The sequence below is a fragment of the Mugil cephalus genome, chromosome 10, assembly GCF_022458985.1.
Source record: "Mugil cephalus isolate CIBA_MC_2020 chromosome 10, CIBA_Mcephalus_1.1, whole genome shotgun sequence".
Lineage (NCBI taxonomy): Eukaryota > Metazoa > Chordata > Actinopteri > Mugiliformes > Mugilidae > Mugil > Mugil cephalus.
In genome coordinates, this window is record NC_061779.1 from 18,293,567 (window position 1) to 18,311,393 (window position 17,827).

A 17,827-nucleotide genomic window follows, 5' to 3' on the forward strand; every position below is an offset into this window, starting at 1 on the left:
TATGTGGATACATATTGTTTTTTTATTTTTTTTGTACAGATCTCTGTTACATTGCACTCTACTCACTTAATATTCTTCCATGCGTTTGCACTCTCAAAATGAGTCTTTCTAACTTCAAGGCACACGTATAAGGACTAAATCGGCATTACATTATAACTTAACAAAACTTAACCTCATCCCACACCGCAGTCAAAGTCCCTTAAATATTCCACTTATTTAATGCGTCTCCTTTCATTTCTGAAGACAATTTACTGTTGGCACATTTTATTTCATTATGACTTCAAGAGCGGGAACTTGAACATTTTGAGTGCGTCTTTCTTGAGGGTTTGTGTTCGTGATAATGAAGTGTTACACCAGACAAGTCAGTCTGCAGGCGACGTCCTCATCATGTCTGTGAATGGATTTCTGTCCATCATGTTTTATTTGCTGTAGCAGTAAAGCCAGTTGTCTGCATCTAGTGGTCCACATTAACCTCCAGGGCTCAGTTTATTCTGTGATTAGAGAGCAGAGAAACCAGGTGGAAAAGTTGTCAGGGATTAACAGAAGTGAGAAACGTTAACAGTGGAACATGCGAGAAATTTGTTTCTCAATAGCCGAGTCGTACTTTCTTGGCGTCGTCCACACACTGCATGTAGGCCGAGGCGATACGAGAGCAGGACAGAGTCTGTCCTGGGTTCTCCTTGTAGCATTTTAATATCTGACTCTGCAAGTCTCCGCACAATGGCTGAATGTTGTAACGCCTAAAAGACATGCAGATAGCAAATATCATGACACCAAAACCTACAAAACCTTTACAGTGTGGCTTCTGTCACTTAATAAAAATTCACATATTGCGGATGTAAACTTGAGTAAATTTAGTACAAATAGAAAAACACAGGGTGCTGACTTACGCAAAACGGTTGTGAGTCTCTTCTTTGGCCTTCTGGAAAGTCTCAGCAGACACTTTGTAAAAGTTTGTACACTGTCAACGAGGCAAAAACACCACACATTACCATCAAGATAAAATATCACAGCTGCATTATCAACATCACACTGAGACTCTTTCTCCATGTGTCCATGTTGAGCATCACCACCCCCTAGTGGCTCGAAATTACCAAGAGGTGCTGAAAATATCTGAGGAAGTTGAAGTTGCTGACTGAGCTTGTGCTTAATTCAAACAGTTGAATTAAAATGTGGTCACATTTGTTGGTGTGACTGACTATATTTGTCACCTCACTTGATTTCCTACAAATTAACTAGTGAAACCAATTCATGCAATGAAAAGCAATATCAAAGCTTGTTCTGTAATCTCAATATCCTCCTGTTTCTTCCCAAGTGAATATGAAAAACATCTGTTGTGTGTGAAATAGCAATATGACAATTGGAAATAGAAAGAACGAATGATACACGGATTGAGAACTTACCCTTGCTTCCATTTTTGCCACATGTTCCTTGTAGAGAGCGTCTCGTCTTTTCAGCTCTTTCTCTTTCAGCTCCAGCTGATGAGCCTGTGGGAGTTTGACGTTCAAAGGAGAAGTCAGAACAGAAAACGAGCAGGTTCAGTGACACCAGATTTCCTCGTGGTTCAACATTACTTTGGGTCTTATAAAAAACACAGATGGGGAGCAGTGATGAGAGCAGAATGGAAGTGAAAGAGCAAGACATGCATGTGTGAAGTCTCTCCTGTCTTACCTTCTGCTCCATCCTCTGAAACAACAGCAGGGCAAGAAAGAAAGAGAGTCACAATATGAGGAGGAAAGAACTGTATAATGTACGAGAGATCCTGACACATACAAAAGCCACGTCTCGTTTCTCACGGCTTACATAAAGCTGTATGACGAGCCTCTCATCTGCCGTCTTCTCTCGCTCTTTCATGATGGCGTCTGTCAGCTTCTCCATGTTCGCCGTCTTCTCCGCCTCCAGAATCTTCTTCACCTGCTCCTCCACCAGAGCCCGAGTTTCTGCCTGAGCCTCCGCCTCAGCCTGGGCCCTCAGCTCATCCAGCCTCCACAAGCACAAATCACATCATGACACCGTCAGTCATTAAAATCTGCAGCCGCGCCTCAAATGTGAGGCTTTCATTCAGTCTTGTATTGCTGATAACGAAATGAGACATTTGGGAAAATGGAAATGAACAGTCTTAGAGTTATATATAGTAGTATGGCCGGTAGCAAAATATTAAGTGTTTCTTCTATCTTAACATAGACTTTCTGACATTTGATTTATCTGAATGTAAAGGACACTTTCATACATGTCACATCATTAATTTAAACTAAACAGTGCATATTTATGCATATGTATTTATTACAGTGTGAACCACCGAGTGTCCACCACCATTTTCCAGAGCTCCACGTAATGTTTCCATGTCCGAATTTCTCAGAATAGTTGAATTAATACTGTTAATCAACTAAATGATCAACTCCCTAATCAGGCATCTTGATCAGAACATTTTACTTTGATTGAAAAAAGCGCTGCAGCTCATCAAGACACAAAAGTCAACCCAAACTCAGCCAAATAATGAGATCAGGCAGCGACTCGGTCAAACTTTCACAATCGTACATCCTTACTGTTGCTGCAGCTCCTGCCTCCTCTGACTGATCTCCTCCTCCAGACTTTTCTGCATCTCCGCTTTGATCTTGCGCCTCAGTTCTTCCTCCAGCGCTTCGACAGAAACGGGCGCGGCTGAACACAAAAGCATCTCAGTAAAAAAAAGCATATGTGGCTTTTAGGCTTTAACTGGAGCCACCGACAAAATGAAACAACCTGATATTTGAACCATACGAAGCCTCGAGCCTCATGTGTCCGAGGTGGTGAGGAAAAAAAAGGAGTGCTCTCAAGAAAGCAGACAGTATGTTCTTCAAGGTTTCTTTGGTTATCTATTGTCCTCTACGTGTGTGCGCTTCTACAGTTATCATGTTTGATATTTCTTTTATGTTTCAACCAAGTGAACCTGGGTTCAACTGATCCATGTGCAATTGGCTCAGTAGTGAGGGGCGGGGCCTACTGTGTAGAGGAAGCTTAGATTGACAGGTCTCAGCTAGTGTAGCGCTCTGTGGGAAATGGTGCTCTGTCTAATCAACCAAAACCATTTTGCGACCCCCCTGCAGTACCTCTGCGGACCCCCTAGGGGTGTTCACTCAAGGAACCCCATCTTCGCATACTCACAAACTTTACCACAGCTCCCCCCTAATTAGGACGGACCCAGACTCACCTGCAGTAGGTGGTGGTGGAGTTGTGGTGATAACAGGCAGTTCATCTTCAAGAACAGGGGGCAGAGAGGTCATGGTGGTGGTGGTGGTAGTGGTGGTGGTGGTGGGCTCCTCAGCAGGTGGAGCAGGAGGCTCTGTAAGGGGTATATGTACAGGTGTGTCAGTGGGTGCAATGGCCAGCTCCACACACTGACAAGGTGAGCAGGTGTCTTCATATGACAGCTCTGGAGGAGGAGGGGGCGCTGCAACGGGCTCTGGAGGAGGAGGGGGCGCTGCAACGGGCTCTGGAGGAGGAGGGGGCGCTGCAACGGGCTCTGGAGGAGGAGGGGGCGCTGCAACGGGCTCTGGAGGAAGAGGGGGCGCTGCAACGAGCTCTGGAGGAGGAGGGGGCGCTGCAACGAGCTCTGGAGGAGGAGGGGGCGCTGCAACTGGCTCTGGAGGAAGTTGGGGCACTGCAACGGGCTCTGGAGGAGGAGGGGGCGCTGCAACGGGCTCTGGAGGAGTAGGGGGCACTGCAATGGGCTCTGGAGGAGGAGGGGGCGCTGCAATGGGCTCTGGAGGAGGAGGAGATGGAGGGTGCAGTTCACATGGAGCCACTACAGGTTCAAGAGGTGGAACTGTTTGCACCGGTGCAGCAGATTGAAGAGGTTCAACAGATTCAGCAGCAGGTGTAATCGAAGCTGGAGGTGTTGGATGCACGGGTTCACAGGGAAGAGATGGAGCCATAGATGGTGGAGATGGCTCTACAGGTGGAGGGAGGATGACAGGTTTGTTAATTTCTTCTGCTATGCGGGGTGCAGTTGGGGTCTCTGGCTCTATCTGTGGTGGTAAAAAGGATTCAACAGGAGGTAGAACTATTGGAACGACAGGTGAAGGAACACGTTCAGGCTCCACACGGGTTTCAATGTGTGGAGACGGAGGTGGAGCTGAGACGATGGGGTCAGCTAGAGGCGGAGGAGGCGCTGCAGGCTCCACAGAGGTGGGAGGAAGGGAGTGGAACTTCACAGGAGGGGGAGGGATGAGCTTTACAGGAGGAGCAGCCTCCACTGATGGAGGTGCGGATGGGGCTTCCTGAGGAGGAGAAGGTGGAGGTGTCGGGATGAACGGACAAGGAGAAGGTGTCAGCAGAGGTAAGAGGTTCTCCACAGGAGGGGCGGGGACTGGGGTGGCCATTGGTGTTGGAGACTGAGGTGTAGGATGATGATAGACGACCTTTGGAGACTGTTTCATCCTGTCAATGACTTTGTCTGAAAGCTGAGGGAATAACAAATACACAGTGAGCGCCGCCTGCTGGACAAAATCGACATATACTCTCATTTTTCTTGCTGTTTATAGACCAGTTTCTGCAGCTTTCTTTCAGTCTGGTCTATTTTTCTTTAGTTTCGGTAAAGAGGAAGGTCCAGCAATCTGTTTTATAATGCCAAGCTTGCTTCAGTAGTTCAGGTTCATTTTAAGGAAATCCTGCCTTATGAAGTAGGTTAAGTTCAATTTAATCAGAACAACAACAGAAAGCTGCCCTCCACATAAACCTTCATGAAGAACAGAGCTTTTCTGCCCTGAATTAATGTAAGGAGCTGAACCAGGATCAGTCTGTGTCATGACGCCAACTCACAAAATCAGTTTGGTTTACAGACCTGGGACATTGAGAGACAATAAAAATAATGTAGTTACTAAGAGATAAGACTTTTACAATCTGTGTTAGCAGGGCTGTGCATGTTAACAAACATAATTTGTAAAAAAAATAAATAAAAAAATACTCAAGCAAAAATGAACAAAACTGCTGCCATGGAAAAGCAATGCAGGACTATTGGCAGCTCGTTACAAACGACCAGCTCAGTTGTGCAGAGCTCTGCTGCTGCAGAGTCCTCACGGCTCTGTGGGTTCAAGTCATGTGTAAGCAATGTGAACTTTATCTACAATATAAGCTCTGAACGTGTACTGTACCTTTTATAAGGCTCAGCGTTTAATATTTAAATTATAGTCCTGCGGTGGAACTGATTTCATAGTAATTACATTTACAGGTTGTAAATATTTCAGAGTCTTCACAAACTTTCAAAACAATTGTTGTTTTTGTATTGTCTTTAATTTGGTCATCTTCGCTGGCACCAACATATAAACACAGGGTTTAACGAATTAATATCTGCTGCTTGGTTTAATCAACACCAACTACTTTCCTTGTGATTAAATGTATAAAAGCACTGAGTATGAATTCTACTGTCACATAGAGAAACCAATGGTTGATGACTTCCACAGAGCACCAGCTTTATAAAGACAGTCTCCTGATCACCACAGACTTTAGCTTTAAAGGCTACAGTATATATGGATATCCCATAGCCCCTTCTTTAAAGACAATTTAAAATTGAGTGAATATAACACAATGTCAGGTTAAATAAGTAGATAAACATCATAGTTGTTTAGTTTATCCTGATGATTTTATTTATTTATTTATTTTTAACAGAGAAGCTGCTATCTCAATACCACAAAAACCTAAGAAGTTTTGCTGAATCTTCGTTTTTTATTTGACAAAATTATTTATCAACGCATTAACCCGATGAACCGCTACGAGCTTGATCATTTTTATTTCACACAAAACGAAATACGTAAAAATACTAACTTAAAAAAAAAAAAATAAATCAAATTACATCAAATTATTGTCGCGTTGACTTGTAATATCAGTGTCAAATGTTGACACACAGACTGATTGTGGCCTTTCATAACTAGTCACGTGAAAACACTTAAGAAACCGATTTAAACCCCACGTGTATTATGAAACTGAGATAAATACCTAAATATATGCAAACTTATTTAGATACGAAAGTTTACGTGTTTTTTTTTCTTCTTTCTTTTTTTTAAGAATCTAAATTCTCTATGACAATAATTCACGTTACTTCTTTAATTAACACATCACCGGAAAAGACGTGGACTTTCTGGAGAGTGACGGGAGAAATATGCAGGTTCAATTCATTTCGGCTTATTTAAATGTCATTATATAAACCAGATGAAACATTCACCCTGCAGCCTCTGCAGCTCCACTAAACTAAAGATCATGCATTTAGTTTAGTGGAGCTCTCACTCACCCGAATGCCCTTCACAAAAGTGATTCCTCCGCCTTCATCCTCCTGAGAGAGGTGACTCGGGCTGTTTCCTCCCATCCTCTCCCTCACACTACCAGGCGAAATGAAATGTGTTTTTTTTAATCCACAACGTGGATGTTCGCTGAGTGAAATCAGCCCCAAGCAGCTGAAACAATCAGCCCGGCCCACCGCACAGCGAACAGCGGCGGCTCCCATTGGACGGAGCTGAACATCGCCTCCCTGGATTGGTCCCTGGATCATTAACTCAGCCGGGCGTGAGAGAACAAAGTGTCCCAGCTTTGAACACTAATAAAACTCAGCTCACCATAAGCATCTTGTGGCGATAAAACATTTTTTTTTTCATGAATGGATAATGTTTTAGTAGCCATATGTTGTCATTTTAATTTCAGAAGGGATGGAGTGTAGAGATAGATTAGTTGTCGACAAATGTTAGTCCAAAACACCTGAGACAATATGGCAAGGACACTAGGACTGCATAAATAACCCCTGTGGCAACCCTATGTTGAGTCCCCAAACATGTTCAGTTCATTCAGCATCAAATTACAGTGTTCAGCAAAATCCGTTAACATTAAACCAATACACTGTCATCTTTAAACCATAAATATTCAAACATCACAGAGGCATAAAAAGTTGCACCATGATTGTGAATCTGTGATCGCTACTGAGGTACTAATCTTAAAGTCTGGTGATAACTATGTTTTTTTCTTATTGTCAGCAAATCTCATGAAAACACCAAAAGAAAAAAAAAGAAAAAAAACACAAAACAACTTGTGTATATTCAGAGACTGATTACTCCTCTGAGCTGGCAGTCCCATGTTCCTCCACCACTGAAAATAGTCCCCAAATTATTGCAAAAATATTGTCCAGAGTTGTTTTGAAGACACAGATCTGGAACAGGCCATTCTCACATATAAATTTTAGAAACTGGGACAGCGTCTGCTGCTGATCATTAAGAATGAGACCCGACTTTGCAGCTCTGCTTCTGAGACAGACAGTCTCACAAAGAGATCAAATGCACCACATGGGGAATTTGAGAAAGACTAAATATCCTCTGAATGGGTTAGCGATGGCCGGGACAGTGACCAGGGGCGGTGCAACCTCAGGCTCAGGATGGAAACACTAGTAACATTTTCAGAATTCAAGTGTCGCATCTCAACAGGTCGAGAAACAAGGTAAACAAGTCTGTTGTGTACTCCGGACACAAACTGTGGACAACGATTTTGAATGTTATCCGTTGCATGGAGACTTCAGAGAGCCACCATCCAGTCAGACGATGCAAATTATGGACGACATTAAACAACACACCAACAAATATTCAGATTCATGAGCTTGTCTCAATATATAGTATGTGAATGCATCATTTAACAGTTTAGGTGTTTTCATGTTATTTTCTGTCATAATAAAAATGTAGATTATCACCACCAGCTTCAGCCTTAACTGAACTACTGTGTCTGTATTTGTGTGGGGTACAACCTTGGATGTGTGATCAAGTATGAAAACAACCCCAGCTATATAAAACTACTGCAGGTTTAACGACTAAAAACCTCTCTAAGTCCAACACAGCGGCAGGCGTCTTTTTCCAGTGGCGCCTTTACTCCGCCTTCTTCTGCTTCGCGTCGGTTCCTCGCAGCGCCGCCTGCACGCTGCCAAACACCTCCGTATACAGCAGTGTGCCCAGGAAGACCACGGCAGTGCCCACCCAGTGCCAGGTGGTGAAGGGGTTTTGGAAGTACAGGATGGAAAAGATGAGGCTGAGGAACTTTCTCAGCGTTACCACCAGAGTGACGGTCAGCGACGCACACTCCGTGGTCAGGATGAACACGCCGCGGATGCACACATACCTGGAGGAAGAGTTAAAGTCTCCAACAAGGCTCAGAGAAAGTGGACAATTTAAGCTACTGACGACATGATCGCAGATTCCTTGTGATTGTGTTGTTTTCCTGAACTTTGCAGTGTATTAACCGATTACTTTTTAGTCAGACAGAAGAACGATGTAACCTGATAATGACATGAAACTGATCATCTTAGTTAACTTCATTCAAAGAAGTCAATACAGGCAGGATACTGTGTGATGATGTTGATCAGCAGGTAGAGCCACATTATGGGCATGGTCACTCCAACAGCAGGAATAAGTACCGGGGCTGGAGAAAAAATAATGACTGCGTTAATTACGGCAAACAGGAGCTTTCTGGTTTTCTTCAACGAGCCAAAGGAACTCACTGCTCTGACTGAAGAGGACGCAGTGGTGGTAGATGTCTGTGGAGAGGAGCAGGAAGCCAGGAAGGGGCAGGCAGTGCTGCAACAGAGAGTTTACACAAAGGTCTCCACGTAAATCAAACTGCATTAAACTGCAACTCAGATGAAGTCTGAGGAAACTCACATTATAAAAGAGAGCCTCTTTGGAGTGTTTTCCGTACTGCTTGTAGAGTGTCTCCTGGAAAATGCCCATCCTCGCAGACATCAACAGAGCAAAGGTCAACATGGCGATGCCTAAAAGAAGAGAAACAATTTATGAATCAGCTACATGTGTATGATCGGTGACCATTTTTATCAGCGTCAGTCTCATGTTTAAGACAGAAAGTAGACAGAGAATAACAAGACGGTCAACTGACAATGTGAGGCTGAAAAGGGAAGCTAAAGTGAAAGTAAAAAGAAACTTCTTTCCTCAAATGGCTCCAAAATGAACCAACCTCCATGTAAATATACATGTAAATATGGCCTCTATAACCAGTTTCTTCATTAACGATAACTTAAAGTGGTGTGAAATTTTACATAATACAGTACTAGGACCAAGTTATGACCGGTGGGTGCCCTCACAGACAGACCGTCACATGTCTTAACTCCACTCTAACTCTACCTCTCTGACATTTTCTGAATTGGCCAGGTGTTAGGTGAACTTAAAATCCTCTCTTCAGAAACGTCATGGATGGTATGAAAATCTCTAATGCAACTTTCCATTAAAGGAAAAATGCTCAATGAGTAAAATAAAAACTATTCACGCTGACTAATTCTGCCTACAACTGCACATACACAATTTCTTGCCAATAATTGTCTGATTTATAAAGTACACCGATACCAGTTCATCTGCAACGAGCTAATACCGGCCTAGCTCTGACTTATATACGTAACCATTTATCTGTTATTCAATTCAGGTTCACCATTATTCACCTATAAGCCAGCGAATGAAAGCATAAAAGCCTTGCTCCTCTGATCCTTCACTGGACATATTCTGCAAAAACAAAAAGTGCAAAACAGCAGCAGATCATTACATGACAAAAAATAAAACAACACACCGTTAAACTGCATGACAACAAACAACTTTGAGTGCAGAAAATGAGTTCTCACCACTTGTTTGGCAGACATGATGGTGCAGATGAAGATACCAGCCGACACCAAAGCTATAGACAGATATTTACTTGCTGTATATCTGCAGAGAGAGGTGTGATTAAAATGACGTACTTTCATGTTTTTAACCAACTTGGTGAGACATCGTCTTTATCCGAGCCGTGAGATGAGGCAGGGTTACCTTTTCTTCAGGATTATTATTCCTAGGATCATGTTAGCGATTAGTGACCCCTGCGGAGAAACGAGACGGCAGGTCACCACAGAGTGAATGGAGGAAATGATGGTCAGTGGTCACATTCAAGAACACGGGAAGCAGTAAAACTTACTGATCTGAAGATCATGTGCAGAGGCATGGCGATGTTGAAGTTGAGAGCGTAGTTGTTGATTACACTGATGGTGAAGAACATGGTCACCATGATCACATAGTTTCTGAGAAGAAAAAAGGGACATTAGTAGCTTAAATTAGCATCAGATCTCTATCTCACTTGCAGCAATCTTTTATTTTCGTTATACCTGATAGGGATTGTTGGTTTCTTTCTCCCAAAGTTTGTTTCAAAGATGAAACCTTCAAATGCAATGAATAAAAACTGAGCGAAGGTGACGATGTTGCCGCATCCTGGAAACTCTCTGAGGACCAAAACAACAGTTGAGATCAGACCAGAAACAAACCTTTGGTGTAAGGCGAAGATTTAGGTGAAATGATGGAAGAGCAACTAGTTTAAAACAGATGTATAAACTTTCTGTGCAACAGCACAGTGGGTTTGTGTGGAGGATTCAGACACACCAACACTAATACTCTCTAATATTAATACAGTATGTGATGCCTAAATATCATAAATGATAAATCAGTTCACAAAACCACTTGATGTTTTCTAAAAGTAGAACTGCTGATTAAAATGTAGGCAGACGTTTAAAACTAACACGACTTAACTGCCCTGACAGTACTTAAATGTTTACTTTCCACCTTTGACATCATGCTAATGTTATAGCATTGGCGTCTACACTTCCTGCTGAAGGAAGAATAAACATTTTAACCGTGGGAAAACAAAATAAATACGTGCAATGTGTGACCTTTGTACAGTGGAGTCCGTAGAGAGTCTGAAGGCACTGACCTTACAAGAAGCTCCAGAGACACCACATTGCTACAACATCCCACAAAAACAAGAAGAATGGCAAACGTGGTCCCCATGACTGTTTACTAGAGGAACAGCTCAGAGGAAAACGAGTCACTTATTAAAACAGATTAGTGAACGGAGCATATTTGCAAATGAGCAGCGGTTGGTGGCTTTCAGGAGATCCTCCACTTCAACACAAACTCCAGTTCCACTTGAACACGTCTGAATCTCGAGATTGCGCTCTTCCTCATCACGGGAATCCTGGGAGTTGTAGTTCATACAGAAAAACCGGCAAAAAATGGGGAAGGCCTACGCAGTGTTTATAATATTTACGGTTTCTAGCAAAGTATGGCCAATTAAACATATACAGTGCGCGGGAAACAATATTCAGAGATAATGAATAATAGATGAAATGTCTAAGAAAGATAACAAATTAATATAAGCTTAGAGCGCAAACATTGCGCAGTTAACTCGAACTAACGAGCATGCGCAGAACAACACAGATATGAAATTGAGAAGAGATATCACTCTTGCGGAATTTTTGTGTACCAAAAACCCACCGAGTCTAGATTATGCGATGGAAAGTCAGATATTTTGGAGCATAATCATTATCATATTATACATTAAATAATGTTAGTAAAGTACAGTTATTTATAGTATTTATAACAAATACAAATGTCACAAGTTTGTCTTTAATTTTGACTTTGCAACTTATTGTTGGTTATAGTGATATGATGTAACTGCAAATGTTTGATCTACTTCTTTTTTTTCTGGAAGAAGTGGGCAAATGATAGTATCCAGACCTAACGACAGTCAGCCTCAAAGTTTTCCCATCCACAAGGGGAGACAGAAATACACAGCGTATACGTTGAAAACGACAGCCACTGTCTTCATAGACGATCTTCGTGGCGGTGCGTGCATACGTGGCTCCGGGTGATGACGTAGCGACGTAACAGACCATCAGTGTCTTCTCCTCCAACACCGTTGCTGCTGTTGCACTATCAACACAGTTTAGTTGGCCCACTATCTCTGGGAGTTTGGGTCGTTGGAGGCTTATTGTGATTTGACTGGTTCTCCTGCGGCTGCCAAGATGATTTCACTCACTGATTCGCAAAGTAAGAGCCGTTTCTCCAGTGTTCATTGCCTTTTGTGGTGTTTCTGTTTGAAACCGGGTTTAGTAAAATGTACGAGCCTAAAAAGCTCAAACGTGATTGGCTGAGAGCAACGTTACGTCACGGCGGACCACTTATAATAAGGAAGTCGGTCTTTTTTAAATATACAGAATGAAAACTATTGATTTAAACTCTATCAGCTGTACAGACATTACTTTGATACATTAATCACACGTTAAGCTAAGCCCAGGATGCAGTTCTGTTCTTATTTTGTCTTCTTGTGATGTAACCATGTGAATATAATAACATTTATGTTGTCTACCTTGTGCAGAAATTGGGATGGGCCTGACAGGGTTCGGAGTGTTTTTCCTCTTCTTTGGGATGGTGCTGTTTTTTGATAAGGCTCTCCTCGCCATTGGAAACGTGAGTTGATCCATAATTCGTTCAGGACGCTGTGTGAAAGCCTTCCTCACATGAACCTGAAAGTCACCAGAGCTGTGATCCCTCCCTGCAGATTCTGTTCGTCACGGGCCTGTCCTTCGTCATCGGCCTGGAGCGTACCTTCAGGTTTTTCTTCCAGAAACACAAGGTAAAAGCCACCAGCTTCTTCCTGGGGGGAGTGCTCGTGGTGCTGATCGGCTGGCCGATCGTTGGGGTCGTCATGGAGATCTACGGTTTCTTCCTCTTATTCAGGTCAGCTCTAACAGAGAGAAAACACCTCGTTGCCGTCGCTGTGAGTTTTTTAGGTCTCACCTCATTATCTTTCGATCTAACAGGGGATTCTTCCCGGTGGCCGTCGGCTTCATCAGACGAGTACCTGTGCTCGGGTCTTTGCTCAGCTTACCAGGGATCAGTGGGGTAAGTGTCAACAAAATCAATGGGACACGTACGAGCTTCATGTGTCACAAGTCAAGATAAGATTCATTCCTTCAGTCATGATCGTGATGAATTATTCAATTTAAATTTCAATCCTCAGCCGTGAAACTGGCTTGAAACAGTTGTGTTACAGTGTCTGGTGTTGATTTCACTGACTGAATTATATATAAATGGTTAATGACGATTAACTGTTCAAGCATCACTCAGGGCAAATGTTTTTTTTGTAGCCTACTGACCTGAGCTGAAGCAGAAAAGAGAGAGAAACTTTCACGTTTAAAACTGTTATTGACAAATAATGTGATATGTTAACTCTGGAGGCTCCTGTGATTGGTATTAATGATGTAGCATTTATTGTGCTTCTTTCTGGTGCCTCAAATTTGGTAGAGCTGCAGCTGAACTGCATGTTCAGTGAGATCAGCGTCACCAACTGATTGTTCGTACTCCCAAGTGATTATTTTCGATGAGGTGGAAGGAAAATATCTGTATTTGCTGGAGCCGCTCTGGCGTGGTGATACAGATGAGGAAACTTGTTGTCTCCTTCAGCTGACAGGCGATTACATTCAGACAGATATAGTCTCTTTAACTGATTGAAACCGTGGTTTCAAGGTTTTTTGTTTTTTTTTACGCTTTTATGAAATGTGAGTGCTGACGGTAAGAACAGAGTCTCTGTTGTCCTGAACGCAGCCTCATGGGATTCCCCACTCACACAGTCGTCTGTGAGGCCTTTGTGGAGTCGTGATGACGGCTGGTGCAGATCCGATGCTTCATCACAATCATTTTAATCTCTTCTAACATTTATTCCAAAGTTCTTATTCAGTTTTAATTGTACTGAAAATAACACTTTTCTCTGCATCTCTTTCAGCTGGTGGACAAAATCGGTGAGAGCAACAACATGGTATAACCGGACAAAGCAGCAGTATTTATCATAGCTTCGGTGCCACTTCAAGAACTGTGAACCCAAACATTTCTCTGCACAAAAGACACATCTGTGGCCGTTTTTTGCTGGCACCACGATGGAAACTGTTTTGTACACAATTAACCACTGGACGACATTGCCACGAGATTTTTTTTTTTTTTTATCGTAAGAGCTGGAAGCAGGTCTCCCTTTTTGTATTGTTGAAGTCTGATGTTAATGGACGGATAACGTGGGACCACTGGATGAACTCGGAGGAGAGTCGTGAGCCACTTCTTCTCAGATTGTGTGCAGGAACAGTCACTGAACGTATTGTCAGGTTCTTCTGTAAAGTTTTACTGTAATTTTGTACTGAAATAAATAAGACTGAGCTAAATGTTGCAAAATGTTTGTGGGGGAAAAAAAATGACTGTAACTTTCGTAAGTGCATACTTGAAGTAAATCTTTACATGTGGTGTTTGCAGCAGAGATGACTTCTGTGCCATTTGGATTAATTGATTACAGTGGACAACACTGGATTTAATTACACAGTTGGGTCCATGTATGTTAAATCATGAATAAAATGTTCATTTTTAATACTTTGTCCAAAATCCTTTATGGGAAACTGACATCAACAACGAGTGCGGTTTCTCTTCTGTGATGCTTCTTTATGGCTTCACCATAGCTGTTGTTTGTTTGTGAGTCTCCCTGTCTTTAGTTTTGTCTTCAACACGTGAAATGCAGCTCGATCAGAATATTCCTCCTCTTTGCCATCAAAAGCTCTTGGGTAGCTTTCATTGTCCGTTTGGAGCCACTGTCCATCAGCGCCATGAAGCACCATCCAATCAGCGTTGCTTCATTTGACTGTAAGCAGACAGCAAATCCCACTGTGAATTCATCCCGCTGCTCCTGTCACATCATCCGTGAACTCTAAACCAGTGCCATCAGAAGCCACGACACCCACTCTGCCCCTGCTGTGTTTTACAGATGATGTTGTGCGCTTCGGTTAATGGTAGATCCAAACCTCCTCCATCATTTTTTTCTTGCTGTCATTCTGGTGCGGGTTTCTCTGAGTTTCATCTGTTCAGTATTATTTCTGTTACGGAGCTGCTCTTATCCTTGTGTTAGATGTTTTATGAAAAGTCTAATCTGAGGGGCGTTGAACCACGTGTACCTGCTCCTGTGATCTCTTTATTGTAAACTTGGTTAGTGACTTGTCTATAATCCACCTTGATTGTTGAATCTTGATTGTCTTGGTGTACGGGCATTTCTTTGACACTAAGGGATCACCATCCGTCACTGCTGTTTTTTTCCAGACGTTTCTGTGCCTCTGAGCTCACCATTTTTCTTTTCTCAGAACAAACCATACTATTGATGAGGCTACTCCTAATGTTTCTGCTACCTTTTTTTTTTTTTTTTTTTTTTTTGCAGCTTATGTTTCAAGGATGTCTTGAGTTATCAGTTTTCAAATGCAAAATGTCAGTCTTGGAAACAACTCCAGGCCTTAAGTCGACTGCTGCATGAATTCCAGGGCTCTCAAACCGAGATGATTGTGTGTAAAAGTGAATGTGAATACCCTCAAATAAAAGCTAAGAGTCTGCACTTTGACTCCACATTCATTGTATTACAGTTAATTGATGTGTTTTAAAAATAAAAGCAGCACACAGACGTGTCAGGTCGACTCATAAATATAGACTAATTATCTGGATATTTGCTGTAGCTTTGTGTTTGTTGTATTAATTAGCTGCATTAAGGTTCCAGCCAACTGAAATAACTCCCTCCGTGTTAATATGTGGCTGGATCTCGTGCAGCTTCTTGCGGGCAGCCCTCGGGCCTCCTGCAGGTGTCTGCACCCACATACTCACTGATGCGCTGTCATCGGCTTCATTCATAAAGTCTCACCACGCGGTGACCCCGCCAAGATCCTCCGGAGAACCGTGACGTCTCATGGGTCTGATGAATGTGCCGTGACGGCGCGAGCAGCACCCGTCAGCTGAAACGGTAGGTGCGAGGTAATTAGTCCACCTGTCACCCTCCTCCACGACGCTTCACTGATTAAGAGCCGGTTTGTTCGATTTCCCTTTTTAAATGGTGTGATGCAGCAAGGAGGAGGAGGACGCACTGATCAAAGGAGAACACGAAGGAGAAACCCAGCGGTAAGCTTTCATAATTCACTATTACTGTTAATTTAGTGGTTGTAATCATTTTAAAAGTTTAACTTTCTTTAAATTGTGTGAATTGGAAAAGGTTTGAAATTAAATTTAAACAGTAACAATCTGACTCCATATTTACAGTTTAAGAAACATACAAGCACTTTTTAACAATTTATATTTTACCAGATGATCATAAAAGAATAATAGGTAAAATATATGAATGATTTATAAAAAAGTTTAATGTAGCAAAAAAAAAAAAAAAACAGGACATTTTTACATGTTAACACTAATGGAAATGAACAATTATGACTTCTACCATGCACATATATTTTATATTATAACAGCTGTGTTTCACTAAATCAGTCTGTTCTTCAGGTTTATATTAACTACTGGTGATTACTATTATTACTATTGTGTCAATACAGAATCCAGAAATGTCTGTAATAATCACTCTTCTTGTGGTGTCCCTGGTTTCCGAGTGTTGGGCTGCTCCACATGTGAGTTCCTGATCATTATCTCCCCCGTTTAAGATGAGTTTACTCAAATATGTTTAAATTTGAATGAGTTTCACTTTATTGTCTTCACCATTTTTTCTGTCTTTCTTTTTTTGTTTTAATCCAGAGGAGGAACTGGACTCCACAGGCGATCTTATACCTGAAAGGAGCACGTGAGAACATTAAATCACACACAGCATCAGAAATCAGTCAGAAGTCTTGTCAAATGAGGAGAAAATAATGCTGGACGTTGTCTTTCACAGAGAGACACCGCTCAGTGCTGGAGCGCACCAGCAGAGGGGAAGGGGACACCTTCCATTTAGGTGTGTCCGATGTGTGACGCGAGATTCATCTTAGTCTCACCAGTGTAGCTTTTCTGTTTTCAGATGACTGTGTTCATGATCACTTGTCTATAAATGGCCTTGCTCTCATGACTGACTGCAGAACTGATGACTTATTATTTGTTATACTTATAAATTATTGACATGAATAACTGCAGACATGACTTGACTATTAATAACGCATCAGAAAAAGAGGAATCAGGAACCAAGAACCCAAACGATGCTCATATTAATCACTACTGACTAGAGCTGTGCACTGCAAATAGTCATATAATGGTGTATATGTGAATTATGACCTTGTGAAGCTCTTTGTTTGAAAGTGTCACATAATACAGCGTCGCAAATGTTATCTCCAGATGTTTGGTGATGAAGGTGATAAGACTGATCTAACACTGCTGTGTTTGTATTTTTTTTCATCCCTACTTGTTTCTTTTCTCATGTGCTGTGCAGTGACTCTCAATCACAGCAGTGATGGGCCCCGATCATCTTTGCCGTCGTTCATTCTTCTGGAGCTCCTGCAGCGAGCTGTGGTGCAAGGTAACAGCCCGGCAGGTCAACCACCGACCACATATATATTTAACATCTCTCTCTGTCGATCTCCTTCCTCAGATGGAGACAATCCAGAGAATTATCCCGACTTTCAGGAGCTGAATTAATTTGAGAAGGTTATCGGAGAGCAGCTTTTATGATTTTATTGTATTTATATAATTTTACTACAAATGACGTGTTACTGTTGTAATTGAATGTGCTGTATGAATAAAACCTCCTCTGCAAGCTATTACAGTGTGGTATGTTATGTTATATGTGTGTGCTGTTCCTTAGTTTAGATTTCAGTGTGACAAACGGAAAGCCTTTGCCTTTTAGTCGTTCTCGTCAATGAACAAATAAAGACGCCCCGGGCGACAATTACGTTGTTCACTTATTCACACCACGGAATAATTAACACCATGCTGAACAGCATTCAGGCATACATCATCACACTGTCAGTGCCGGGGTCACAGAGAGATGCACGTAAGGATCAATCGGAAGTAAGAAGCTCTAAACTAAAATGCATGTAAGGATGGTGACAATCATAACTACTATAGTTTTAGAAGTAGTTTATCTGCTTATATGTTACATGTGAATCAACTCACCCAAAACTTGCATGAAAGGAGAACAAATATTATATATTCACGTGTTATACTCAATAAATGACGTCCTGGTACGCACACACGTC

At 42.1% G+C, this 17,827-nt stretch overlaps 4 protein-coding genes across 5 annotated transcripts; 2 read left to right on the forward strand and 2 right to left on the reverse strand.

Moving 5' to 3' along the window:
- Window positions 1-6,523, reverse strand: LOC125014968 (leucine-rich repeat extensin-like protein 3). 2 transcript variants are annotated; one of them, XM_047596564.1, is made up of 9 exons: window positions 6,266-6,523; window positions 3,191-4,442; window positions 2,547-2,661; window positions 1,804-1,984; window positions 1,672-1,686; window positions 1,404-1,487; window positions 891-961; window positions 605-740; window positions 1-491 (listed from the first exon to the last, which is right to left on the reverse strand). In XM_047596564.1, exons 1-9 carry the CDS (start codon window positions 6,521-6,523, stop codon window positions 468-470), a joined length of 2,136 nt encoding a protein of 711 aa, XP_047452520.1. In that variant the 3' UTR covers window positions 1-467. The 2 variants fall into 2 exon arrangements, with proteins under 2 accessions (XP_047452520.1, XP_047452521.1); XM_047596565.1 differs by lacking the exon at window positions 1,672-1,686.
- Window positions 6,524-6,638: 115 nt separating this feature from the next.
- slc35b4 (solute carrier family 35 member B4) lies at window positions 6,639-11,147 on the reverse strand. Its single transcript, XM_047596566.1, has 10 exons — window positions 10,741-11,147; window positions 10,142-10,255; window positions 9,955-10,057; window positions 9,810-9,859; window positions 9,629-9,710; window positions 9,452-9,512; window positions 8,664-8,773; window positions 8,504-8,579; window positions 8,349-8,424; window positions 6,639-8,124 (listed from the first exon to the last, which is right to left on the reverse strand). The coding sequence occupies exons 1-10, from the start codon at window positions 10,815-10,817 to the stop codon at window positions 7,875-7,877; spliced, it is 999 nt and encodes a 332-aa protein (XP_047452522.1). The 5' UTR covers window positions 10,818-11,147; the 3' UTR covers window positions 6,639-7,874.
- Window positions 11,148-11,682: 535 nt separating this feature from the next.
- Window positions 11,683-14,220, forward strand: golt1bb (golgi transport 1Bb). The gene is made up of 5 exons (XM_047595335.1): window positions 11,683-11,858; window positions 12,187-12,278; window positions 12,370-12,548; window positions 12,632-12,713; window positions 13,594-14,220. Exons 1-5 carry the CDS (start codon window positions 11,834-11,836, stop codon window positions 13,630-13,632), a joined length of 417 nt encoding a protein of 138 aa, XP_047451291.1. The 5' UTR covers window positions 11,683-11,833; the 3' UTR covers window positions 13,633-14,220.
- Window positions 14,221-15,703: 1,483 nt separating this feature from the next.
- LOC125015279 (spexin prohormone 1-like) lies at window positions 15,704-17,782 on the forward strand. Its single transcript, XM_047597003.1, has 6 exons — window positions 15,704-15,779; window positions 16,202-16,273; window positions 16,398-16,443; window positions 16,534-16,593; window positions 17,062-17,148; window positions 17,221-17,782. Exons 1-6 carry the CDS (start codon window positions 15,720-15,722, stop codon window positions 17,265-17,267), a joined length of 372 nt encoding a protein of 123 aa, XP_047452959.1. The 5' UTR covers window positions 15,704-15,719; the 3' UTR covers window positions 17,268-17,782.
- The last annotated feature ends 45 nt before the right edge of the window (window positions 17,783-17,827 follow it).